The 13,197-nt window shown below is 39.8% G+C and overlaps 1 protein-coding gene across 7 annotated transcripts in view; it reads left to right on the plus strand.

Moving 5' to 3' along the window:
- The window catches only part of TRIM2 (tripartite motif containing 2), a 95,468-nt gene that overhangs the window by 70,035 nt on the left and 12,236 nt on the right, over positions 1-13,197 (plus strand). For all 7 annotated transcript variants that reach the window (XM_058550221.1, XM_058550218.1, XM_058550219.1 and 4 more), the window contains 2 exons: positions 3,494-3,597; positions 3,833-4,000. In XM_058550221.1, coding sequence (XP_058406204.1) covers positions 3,494-3,597; positions 3,833-4,000 — 272 coding nt within the window. The remainder of the gene's footprint in view (positions 1-3,493; positions 3,598-3,832; positions 4,001-13,197) is intronic.

Below are 13,197 nucleotides of genomic sequence, written 5' to 3' on the forward strand. Positions count from 1 at the left end.
ATGATGATATGCTGTAGTTCTGCATTATTACTCAACGTCAAGATTTTCCTAGTTTAACTGCTAGTAAAAATAGTCAGCATTAGTTGTCCCTCAAGAGTATGCTGGTGGTTTCTTTTAATACTCAGGAGTAACGCTGTGATCCTGCTGTGCTTAAGAAATACAAATAGAGTTTTTTAAAAAATGATAATCAGGGGCCGCCCCCGTGGCTTAGCGGTTAAGTGCGTGCACTCTGCTGCTGGCGGCACGGGTTCGGATCCCGGGCGCGCACCGACGCACCGCTTCTCCGGCCATGCTGAGGCCACGTCCCATATACAGCAACTAGAAGGATGTGCAACTATGACGTACAACTATCTACTGCGGCTTTGGGGAAAAAAAAAAGGAGGAGGATTGGCAATAGATGTTAGCTCAGAGCCGGTCTTCCTCAGCAAAAAGAGGAGGATTAGCACGGATGTTAGCTCAGGGCTGATCTCCTTCACAAAAAAAAAAAAAAAAAATGATGATCAATAACTCTGACAAGACAAAAGATGCTCATAAGAATCAGGGGATATTACCAGGAATGCCAACCTCGGCTATTTGGAAACTAAACCATGTGACTTAAAGAAAAAGATTTTTAAACAAGTATTACAAAATTAGAATGGCAGTGCCTGTTCCATCTAGCTCTTTTAAAAATACATAAGCAATCTCGGACTAACAGATGTGCCTCCAACCCTGTGATTTTATTTATATGTTGGGCAGCAGACTTAAGCTCTAATTAACTTGAGACCAAGAATACCAGCTGGGCCAACACAGGGCCCTGGAGCTTCCTAGAGGTTAGAGAACCTCTCTCAAGCAGTGTCATCCTTTGCAACATAGTTGCATTGCTCTCAGCACCCATTGTTGGCAGGTACCAGCATCTCACATTCATTTCAGAGTGGGCGTATAGAGTCTTTCTTCTCCTTGTTATAAATGGTATTGATATAGAGTCTAACTAAATGTCTTCCCAAGTATTAAAATTATACCCCCAAATACAATTATTTCCCACTTCTACTGACATTCAAAAATGTTTATTTCTGCAAAGAAAGAAAAAGTGTTAGTATTTTTTGCTCATATATTTTCCCTCCTTCAACATTGCTTGTATATTTTCAGAAGGAAAACTAAATCTTTTTGACTAAGGCACTCTAACTTCTACTAAAGCACTGTTCTCCCCATTTTTTCCTTCCTTTCAAACATCAACTGCTGCTGCCTGCAGAGCCTTCTGGGAGTCGAACAGGCTTCATCCTTAGCAGGATGGACAAAAGGCTAAATAAAAGAGGGCGGCAAGCGGGTTTTTGTCCCTATCTAGACCAGAAGGACAGCAAACCAATGTGCGTCTCCTCTGTTCAGGTGCTTCTCATTCCCCTCCCCATTTTCAGTATTTCTTTCCCCAACGTGTATGCCCTCTAAGCCACCAGTGCACTTCCAATTTTACTTAAGCAGGGACGTAGAACAGCCTGGGCTTTCTTTACAGAGTCACTTCTTTTGTTTCTGTTCCAATCTCAGCTGTGGGACTCTTGCTTTTTTATTATGTTTCTTTACTTGGTCCTCAGTTCCTCGTTGTGCTAACTTCCATGCTTTTGTTTATCAAAGTTTTTGATAAATTAAGTTTTTATTCTTGAGAGATCCTGGCCTTGCCCCCACTAACTTTTAAAAATTATTTATAAACTAAGCATTTTAGAAGAATTATTTCTTTTCCTGGTCCTGCGGTTTTGCTGTACGTGTTAACCAGCTGTTACTTAGAGATCAGAGGGAATGACCAAGAACTAATACCACATTGGCACATACCTCCTTCAAGGGCTGACCACCCCTGCTCCTGCCCCCCACCAACAGATACCAGCATCCCAATTTTAGAATGTTAACTGATACCGCGGACATGCATATTGTAGAGATTCTGTGCAGATCCAGTATAAAGATCATCTGTTCTGGTACATTTGAAATAAAATAGAACCCTTTCCTCCACAGCATGGAAGATGTTCTTTTCAGGATCTGGATCTCAAATTTTTCTTTTGAGTTAGAAAGAGATATAGAGGTAGAGCTGGTGACTAAACTTAATAGAGTCCAGGGTTTCAATAAAACAACTACCGGGACCGGCCCAGTGGCGCAAGCGGTTAAGTGCGTGTGCTCCACTGCAGCGGCCGGGGTTCGCCGGTTCGGATCCCGGGCGCGCACCGACGCCCTGCTTGGCAAGCCATGCTGTGGCGGCGTCCCATATAAAGTGGAGGAAGATGGGCACGGATGTTAGTTAGCCGAGTGCCCATCTTCCTCAGCAAAAAAAGAGGAGGATTGGCAGATGTTAGCACAGGGCTGATCTCCTCACAAAAAAAATAAAAATAAATAAAACAACTACCACGTGGGTCTGATGAGAACCAGGTGATCCAAGATGGTTCTGCCCAGCAGTTCTGTTGTTGATTTTATTCTTCGGTTAATTCTATCACCAGTTTCACTTCCTAAACCCAAAAATCTGTTTCAGAAGAGTCTAACTCTTCCTAAGCAGTCCCTAATGTATGTTTGACGTTAGCTACCGTCCGTGGGTTTTTGTCTGCTCTTTCCGAAGGCTCGGCCTTGATGTCTAAAAACAAAATATCAAACTGCTCTTTTGAATATAAATGAAATTATAAAACTGAGGCACAGTTTTATCTCTTTAACTATGAAAATTTAAACCTCCTTCCTGGTCATTTCTGAGCAAAGTTCATTTTGTTTCCATACATTATTATTATTATTATTTACATGGTCCTATTGAAATAAGTTATAAACACTTCTTTTGAAACAAAAACAGACATCTGTTAACCCATAGATGCCTTTGCTTTTTCTACTGCCTCTTCACTCTCATTTAAAAAAATCTAAGAGGATGAGACTATTACTTGGATTAATTCATTTTCTTTTGCCTTTCTTATGTATTGAATCTAGAAAGCACTCTGTCAGGATATCATTTACATTTTCAGCAAGAATATACAGCCTATGGAGATACAGAGTCTGTGAACATAATGCATAAGTAAATCCAGGATATGAAAATCAGCCTGCCCGTTTTATAACATTTGTGTCCTAATGATTTGTTATTAAATGTACTGAAAGTCAAGTGTTCAGGTTTCTTCTAAGAGCTGCTAAGTGAGAGGGTGAGATTTTGGCAGAACTCTAAAATAAGGCCCTCTCCTATTGCGTATTCCTGATTACAATACTAGTTTTTATTATTGTGTCTTTGTGGAATCTAAATATATTTTAATCATGTTAATATGCAGTACAACTTGATAAGAGAAGATTGGCATTTGCCTAAAAAAGTGATTTTGCAAAGACTTCATTGGTCTGGAAGAGAAGTTTAATAGTATATGATTTAGGTCAATGGCGGGGGGGTCTCTTTTAAGTGTAATTTTAAACAGTCCATTTTCAGGTTACCAGTGGAAGCCCAAATAATTCTCATGCTGAAATTGATAAATCTAATTTTCTATTGCTTAATTTCTGTGGTTTTATAATTTATTTTTAGGTACCAAAGGAAGAAATAAAGGAGAATTTACAAATCTGCAGGGGGTAGCCGCATCTACAAGTGGAAAGATATTAATTGCAGACAGTAACAACCAATGTGTGCAGGTATGACCCCAAATGGTACACCTTCAACTACTTCTATTGATAAAATAGCTACAGTTGCATCTTTTCCTACTTAAGCTACACTGCACAAGGAAAGAAAAGGAAGCTTATAATGTGTGTATATAGACTCTTCTTCACATAGAGTTTGCATGTTCTGACCTGCAGTACATATGACACATTTTCTCCTCGCTAATTTTTGTGCTAGTTCACATTCCAATAAATCTAATTTGTTTTACAGATATTTTCCAATGACGGCCAGTTCAAAAGTCGTTTTGGCATACGAGGACGCTCTCCCGGGCAGCTGCAGCGGCCCACAGGGGTAGCTGTGCATCCCAGTGGGGACATAATCATTGCAGATTATGATAATAAATGGGTTAGCATTTTTTCTTCAGATGGGAAGTTTAAGGTAAGATTAACTACCAATTGGCCACTAAACAGTAGAGAGCAGGAATAGGAAATACAAGATGAAATTATCTTTTTCTTTTTTTGAGATCCAATAAAATATTCAACAATTCTTTGTACACAAAGGCATCTTGACTTGGTTACATCTAAGTTTTATCAAGCAAGAGTAACAATGATATTGTCATAAATCTACTTACAGATATCCTGAATGTGGCTTCATTTTATAAAGCAATTAGATTGCTCAATTGCTTTTTTTTAAATATACCATCTGATGCAAAGGGAAACAGTTCCTGTTATCTCAATTCAGTGAAAAACAACAACCTTTAGAAAGGGTTATTAAGAAGTAGTTTATATTTCCCAAATTAACCTACAGCTTGTCATTTGTGAAGTGCCTTCTATTTTCTCAGGCCTGTGATAGGTAATATAGGAGAAACAGCATTGTAAGACATGGTACCTACCTTTTATAGATGTACAAGCCCATTGAGGAAAAATGACTAATACACAAAAATGACAGAAGACAATTCATGTCAGCCTTTAATCAGTCATAAATTGTTCGGTACAACCTGAAAACCTAGTGTTAAAGTGTATAATATAGGAACTGGGAGGAAAAAAAAATGAGGGCTGGCTTCATGGAGAAAATGTAAATTGAGCTATACTTTGAGGGATCCCATCAGTTGACCTGTTTGCTTTTACTCCCAACATCATCTTCTGTTTCTTCAGCAAGTCACTGAAGAGTAGAGAGCCTTTTGGGTAATAAGAGAAATCTCTCTTCTAAGGTGTCATCAAAGAATATTATCATCCAGCCCATTTTCTACATTTGTGCACAAGAAGATTATGAGACACACTGTCAAAGGTGTTTTTGAAGCCATATGCACTATGCCTTATATATTCCCCCGTCCAGCGTCCTAGAGGCTTCTTTTTCAGTTGACAACATGAACTTTAACTCAGATAGATCAACCCATTGGAATCCCAGCTCTGCAGCTTATTAACTGTTTGGCCTTTGGCAAATTATATAACTTCCTCAAGCCTTTATAGCCTCATCTTTCAAATTTGAATTTAAAAAACCTGTCTCGGGCCTGCCCAGTGGCGCAAGTGGTTAAGTGCGTGTGCTCTGCTTCGGCAGCCTGGGGTTCGCAGGTTCTGATCCCGGGCGTGCACCGGCGCACAGCTTGTCAAGCCGGGCTGTGGCAGCATCCCATATAAAGTAGAGGAAAATGGGCACGGATGTTAGCTCAGGGCCAATCTTCCTCAGCAAAAAAAGAGGAGGATTGGCATCGGATGTTAGCTCAGGGATGATCTTTCTCACAAAAAAAAAAAAAAACAACCTATCTCATAGGATTTGTAAAAGTCCCCCGCTATTATTGTGCTGCTGTCAATTTCTCCTTTTATGTCTGTTAATAATTGCTTTCTATATTTAGGTGCTCCTATGTTGAGTGCATAGATATTAACAAGTGTTGCATCCTCTTATTGGATTGTTCCCTTGATCATCATGTAGTGCCCTTCTTTGTCTCTTGTACAGTTTTTGTTTTAAAGTCTGTTTTGTCTGATATGAGTATTGCTACCCCAGCTTTCTTTGCATTACCATTTGCTTGGAGTATCTTTTTCCATCCCTTCACTTTCAGTTTGTGCGTGTCTTTAGGTCTGAAGTGTGTCTTTCATATGCAGCATATATATGGGTCTTGTTGTTTTATCCAGTCAGCCACTCTGTGTCTTTTGAGTGGAGCGTTTAGTCCATTGACATTTAAAGTAGCTGTTGATAAGTATGTACTTACTGCCATTTTGTTACTTTTTTCTGGGTGTTTTTGTAGTTCTTCTCAAAAGTAGTTCCTTTCTTCTCTTGCTGTCTTCCCTTGTGATTTGATGGCTTTCTTTGATATTATATTTGGGTTCCTTTCTCTTTATTTTTTGTGTATTTATTATAGGTTTCTCATTTGTGATTACCATGAGGTTCCTATATACTAACCTATGTAAACAGCAATCTATATTAAGTTGATGGTCTCTTAAGTTTGATCTCTTACTAAAACCCTACAATTTCACCCCCCACACACACGTTTTATGTTTTTGATATCATATTTAACCTCTTTTGTGTGTGTATCCCTTAATCTCTTATCATGGAGACAGATGATTTTAGTACTTTTGTCTTTTGACCTTCATACTAGCTTTATAGTTGGTTGATCCAGAACCTTCACTGTATATTTGCCTTTACCAGTGATTTTTTTCTTTGATAATTTTCTTATTCCTATTTGTGGTTGTGTCTTTTCCACTTAAATAAGTCCCTTTAACATTTCTTGTAAAGCTGGTTTATTGGTGATAAACTCCTGTAGTTTTTTCTTGTCTGGGAAACTATCTCTTCTGAATGAAACCTTACCAGGTAGGGTATTTTTGGCTGTAGGTTTTTTCCTTTCAGCACTTTAAATATATAGTGCCACTCCCTTCTAGCCTGTAAGGTTGCCGATAGCCTTATGCAGTTTCTTTTGTATGTAACTTACTGTCTTTCTCTTGCAGCTTTTAGGATTCTCTCTTTATCTTTAATTCTCAACATTTTAATTATAAGGTGTCTGGGTGTGGGCTTCTTTGGGTTCATCTTGTTTGGTGCTCTCTGTGCTTCCTGTAAGTGGATGTCTGTTTTCTTCACCAGGTTAGGGAAGTTTTCCGCCATTATTTCTTCAAATAAATTCTCTGCCCCTTTCTCTCTCTCTACTCCTTCTGGAACACCTATAACACGATGTTAGTGCACTTGATGTTGTCCCAGAGGTCCTTTAGACTATCCTTGTTCTTTTTAATTCTTTTTTCTTTTTTCTGTTAAGCTTGGGTGATTTCCTCTACTCTTTCATCCAGGTCACTGATCCATTCTTCTATGTAATCTACTCTGCTGTTGATTCCCTTTAGTGAACTTTTCATTTCCATTATTGTGTTCTTCAGTTCTGATTGGTTCTTTTTTATATTTTCTAATTCTTTGTTGAAGTTCTCACTGTGTTCATCTATTCTTCTCCCAAGATTAGTGAGCATCCTTATGACTATTAGTTTGTACTCTTTATCAGGTAGATTACTTATCTCTGTTTCATTTAGTTCTTCTGGAGATTTGTCCTGTTCCCTTATTTGGAAGATATTCCTTTGCCTCCTCATTTTGCCTACTTCTCTGTGCTTATGTCTATGTATTAGGTAGATCAGCTATGTTTCCCGGTCTTGGAAATGTGGCTTTATGTGAGAGATGCCTTATAGGGCCCAGCAATGTGCTTCCCTCTCATCACCTGTTCCAAATATTCCAGGAGTGTCTCATATGTGGGCTACGTGTGCTCTTCTGTTGTGGCAGGGTTACTGTTGCTGTGGGCGCATGGGTAGGCTAGGCTGGCCCCAGGGCCGGCTGGTTGTAAGGCTCAGTAGTGTGCAGCTGCTGTGGTTGCTTTATTGGGCAGGGTAAGCCCCAGCAGGGCTGGCTGCAAGATCTAATATCACACAACTACTGCTGTTTTACTGTTGAGCCAGTCAGACCCCCAGTGTGGCTGGTTGCTAGGCTCAAGGGCTCACAATTGCTGTAGGCCTCTAATGCACTTCCCTGCAGCATGCAACTGTTGTTGGCGCTCTCAGGAGTGCAGATGCTTGGGGCCGGCTCCAGGCATGGCAGCACACAATTGTTTCAGGCATTGGAATGCATGGCGGATCCCCTGTGTGGCTATTCGAGATGGCCAGTGGCACAAGTCTGCTACAGCCAACACGCCCCACTGCCCACAGGCCCACGCACCTTATCAGCGCAGGCCTGCCCTGTGCACACACCCCGCTGAGGCGAGGTGGACCCACCCCACTCCCCCCACTGCAGAGGTCCCACACACCCCGCCTACAGGGGCCCCACACACCCCCATCTACAGGGACCCACAAGTTCACTGCAGCCTTGCTGGTGGGCAGAGCCAGTCCCTCAGGTGGGCTACCTGCCCTGGCTGCGCTCAATTGAATCTGTGCTCTAGTGGGTGGGGCAAACCCCTGCCCTAACAGGCTAGAGGAGGGAATCCGATAACTCTGCCAGTGTCCGTGTCAGCACGACTGAACTAGGTCACAATAATGGCTGCTGCCAGTATCTCAGTCCCTGGAGACATGGGCCCAGCCTCTTCCTGCCTCTCTGAGATGTGCTCAGACCTTAATAAGTGAGTCTCTTTTAATAATGGAATATGCACTTTTCTTGCTTTTTTGTGTTGATTTCCGGAACTGGTGAATCTGTGTGTGGGCCCTTTGAGAGTAGGTTTTTCTTCATCTGAAGTTTGATAGTTTTTCTGGGAGTACTCCACATTGGCTTTCAAAGCCAGATATTATGGGATCTTATCTGGGTTGTGCTGAATCTAAAGGCTGGGATGCCTATTGTAGATCCCCTGCTCAGATCCGCCACTCCTCTGGGAAAAGCTTTGTGCCTTTGAGATTGCTCCCAGCTGTGAAGCGCTGTGGCTAGGATGTGGGTTTTTCCTCAGCGGAGGTATATTTCTGCCTCTTCTACCCCTGTCAGTGTTGTCCCTTGTTGTGAGGGTTCTTTTTATCCAGTTTCCAGATCCCTCTCAGAGGAAATTGTTCCACAGGTAGTTGTAGATTTGTTGTGTCCATGGGAGAAGGTGAGTTCAGAGTCCTCCTATACTGCCATCTTCCCATAATCCCTCATAGGATTTGGGTAAGGATTAAATGAGATTTTATTTCTGGATTTTACATGTGTCTCATATGAAATAGGCATCTAAGAAATGTTTTTTTCCAGTGCCTCTAGTAACCTTGTCCAAAAATGAAGTCTGATCAACTGTGATTTGGGCTTCATGCCTCATGTCGGCTTCTGGTGGTCATCCTTTCCTTGTCTAAATGTTCAGAGATGATGATCTTCATAATCCATTCTGGAATCCTGACGATCACAAGAAGTTCACTCAGTCTCTTATTGGAGGAATTTATATTTTCCTGTTTAAAGTTATTCGATCACTACAGTCACCTTATCATTTTTATTAAAACAAGGTACTTACATAATTATTAACCCTCGGATTGGAGCCTCTGTCTTGTGTGGGGCAGCATCTAGAAGAATAAAAGTCATTTTTAAATATTTATTTATTTTGTGTGTGTGTGTGTGTGTGTGTATGTGCGCGAGGAAGATCAGCCCTGAGCTAACATCCATGCCAATCTTCCTCTTTTTGATGAGGGAAGACTGGCTCTCAGCTAACATCCGTGCCGATCTTCCTCCACTTTATATGGGACACCGCCACAGCATGGCCTGACAAGCGGTCGTGTCGGTGCGTGCCAGCATCTGAACCTGGGCCGCCAGCAGCGGAGCACGCACACTTAACCACTACGCCACGGGCCCGGCCCCTAGGCAGTCATTTTTAATTCCACCATGTTGCATACAATTCTTCAGTTGCCCTTCATTTTTTTGTTCTGCTAGAAATTTGATGACTCCGTGTGATGGCCGTGTACACAGAAAGGTCTCTTGCCTTTCTGTATGTCTAAGTTCCTCCCCTTCTTTTGTGTTTTCATAATGGTATTTGTAGTAAGACATACCCAAATATGACGACTTTAGCATCAATAGAATGAAAATTGTTCAGCGACCTTTTGAAAATATCTGTTTGGAGACAACCCATTTGTTTCTGTTTCATACTGTAGCAAAACCATGACCTGCCTTTTTAAATTCAGGATCTAATACTAAAATTGGTATTGAAATAGGAGTTTCATATCTAATGTATTGAAATATTTTATATCTAATACATTAAAACATATTGAAATAGAAGTTTTATATCTAAGAGAGAAGGGTTTCCTGAATTAGGCATTTTTCATTCAGTGGTTCAATATTCTATATGTGATAGACACTCTTCCTGGAAGACTGACTTCTCATAGTTGGAATACTGTGTGTAATCATTGGAATAGACACTAAAGAACATTCATGCCCCCTAGAAGATGTGGTATAGTTTCAACATACCCTTTTCTTAAGCAATAGGTATTGATCAAATCCCAAAGGGTAAAAGGATAGCCAGAGAAAGCAATGGGAGTTCATCCAAGGCTGATGTCCATGACCAGATATTGAGAGATACTTATTTTCTTCCTTGGTGGGATTCAGTAAAATTAAATGGGTGCTCAGAAAGACAAACCTTTAACACAAATGTGGGTTCTTTGTATTTATTCCTAATAGTTCTAGGGATATAACATCTTAACTCCTTCTCTTTCTTCTGTTCACCAGCTTCTTAGTCCTAATTTTCATTCCTCTCTGTCGCTAATTTTTTCCTCTCTATCTTTTTTCCTAACATATCTTCTGGCCTATCTGGGAACCTTTTGTGACCCCAGAACAGATACAGAGGCCCCTGGCCACCATATTCTAAAATATCCCATCTCTTCCCTCTTCAATTTAAGGACCGATTTGTTGAGTTAAATAATTTCATTTAACTGTTCCAAAGCCGGGGTCTAAAATATCTTTGCTTACTATTCTGTTTAAGATGGGGGACACATTGTCAAGCCAAATGCAGTAATTCTTATTTCACTTGGTACCATCTAGTGCAGCTAAACTGGGAGTGATGAAGGGAAGTGGAAGGAAAAGAGGTTTGGGTTCAACATTTAAGTTTTTTTTTTTAGACCTGCACTAGTTCTCACTCCATGATAGAATGGCAATAATCCTTTATTTTCTGTTTTTATTCTACATAATTATCATCCACTTGGTATGATATGGTTGATTCATTCTAAGTAGCAACTAGTGTTCATAATGTTAGGTAGTAATAATGTTCTTGTTTTAATTATCAGAGTCTCCTCTCTTCCTTTTGATCTCTACTGACATATCTTCCATTCAGACATGAAAGAAAGTGTACAATTTCTTAGCCAGCTATTATGTCATAGTCTTTGATCTTTGGGCTAGATTGCAGACTCAGAATCAAATTTATACAACAGATTCCCTTGACAGAATGCCATTGTTTCCTTCCTAATTAAATGTGTCTCTTTGTTCTAAAGAGATCACATCTGAATCTCAGTCATTTATTAACTTACAAGATTAAAAGATCATACAAAGTCTGAAGCCTCAGTATGGGAAAGTCCTCATCCCTCTCTCCATACTGTCTACACATATCTTCATGTTTCTGTTGGGAAAGAAGATAATCCTATGGGTCCAGTATGATGTTAGCTGAATAGGATGAGGAGAAGTAGATTGTGCACCATATGCATCGCTTGGCACTTTTATCCTTCAGAATCTGCACGACTCAGGAGGTAAATACTATAGCTGCCGTTTTACAGATGAGAGCACTGAGGTTCAAACTGGTGAAAGAAAGAAGAAATTTTGCTCTGAAATTTTGATACTGGGTGACTGGACGAACTGGGGTATTATAAAAGGAATTAGGAGATCCGGAAGTGCTAGTTTGGGCTTCCTTTTTTTTAAATGGTGGAAATGAAGAAGATAAATTTGATTTGACACTGGTTGAGTTTAAGGTGATAACTTGTAAAATAGGCCAAGACTAAAGATATGGATTTGAGAGTCTTACGTATAGAGGTGAAAGTTGATGCCAAAGCATAAATGAGATCTTAGAAGAAGTGTATAGAGTTGCACTGTCCAATATGCTAGCCACTAGCCACATATGGATACTGAGTTCTTGAAATGAGACTGGTCTGAACTGAGGTGTGCTATGTGTGTGAAATACACACTGGATTTTAAAGACTTAGTCAAAAAAAAAAGAATGTAAACTATTTCATTAATAATTTTAATATTGATTACATGTTGAAATGATAGCTTTTGGATATATTATGTTAAATAAAATATATAATTAAAAATAATTGTTCCTAGATCTTTTTATTTTTTGTATGTGGCCACTAGAAGATTTTAAATTACATATGTGGCTCGCATTATATTTCTTCTATCATACAGCTCTAATATAAAGAGAAAATAAGAGGACTAAAACAGAATCTATGGGAATGTAACTTTTTTGGAGTTTAAATTTTTAATTTAAAAAGTAATACATGCAAACAGATTTTTAAAAATAAGCCTACAGAGGAGTATAAAATGCAAAGTAAGAATTTTTCCTACCAGCATTAATATCCCTGGTTTCTTACTTTCTCTTGCAGGAATATGTATACATATATAAACACATTTAATACAAGTGCGCTCAGACTGTACTCCCTGTTCTGTACCTTCCTTTGTTCAGTGGTATATCTGAGAGAGCGTTCATAAAAACACACAGAAATCTACTTCGCTCTGACATCGTTAGCCTGGGTGCCTGGGAGAACTGTGGTTTTCACCAGCCTGCTCGCTTACCAGGCACTCTTTCCAGCTGTTCCCTCACCTCAGATGCTCTTTCTCGTTCCTTGTCTATAGTGACTTGTCTCACTAAGTTATTGTTCCACATGGCTTCTGAGATAACCTATTTGAATTCTCCCAAATCTACCAAATCGAACACTCAGTACCAGGCACTTCGAAAGGGCACAGTAGAGGGGTCGGCCCCATGGCCGAGTGGTTAAAGGTCTCAGTGCTCCGCTTCGGCGGCCCGGTTCCAATCCCGGGTGTGGACCTACTCCACTCATCAGCCATGCTGTGGAGGCATCCCACATGCAAAATAGAGGAAGATTGGCATGGACGTTAGCTCAGGGCTAATCTTCCTCAAGCAAAAAAGAAGAAGCTTGCCAACGAATGTTAGCTCAGGGCCAATCTTTGTCACCAAAAAAAAACGGGGGGGGGGGCACAGTAGACATGTTTGTCTCTGCAATGCAGACAAATGAATAAGATTTAAAATGCTTATGGTATATGTTTGATAGAAGTCTAATGCTTTTCTCCCATTTTAAAATACTGAAAACTAGAACCATTTATTCATCATGATTACCCTAAATAATGATAAACTTTTTAAATTAATATAATCAACAAATACTTGTTGAGTACCCATTAGGCAGCAAGAAGTATGCTAGGACTGAGTACACAGTGCTGGATGAAACAGACATGACTCCTGCTCGTGTGGATATATTTCCACGTGGATTTTGTGGAATTTATATATCCCAATTCCAATATTAATTGGGATATATAATAATGACAGTGACTGCTTCCCTTTAATGACTACTTAATATCTACTATACTCTACACTAAGCACTTTACCTACATTATTTTACTTAGTACCTATTCCAAAAATACCATGGGAAGTTATTGAAGTCATTTTTTTCACATTTTTTGAATATATGGAATCTGAAGCTTAAGGAAATTAAATCCATTTGTGCTATACCAGATGTGTCCAC

This window comes from Diceros bicornis, chromosome 11 (assembly GCF_020826845.1).
Source record: "Diceros bicornis minor isolate mBicDic1 chromosome 11, mDicBic1.mat.cur, whole genome shotgun sequence".
NCBI classification, from domain to species: domain Eukaryota; kingdom Metazoa; phylum Chordata; class Mammalia; order Perissodactyla; family Rhinocerotidae; genus Diceros; species Diceros bicornis.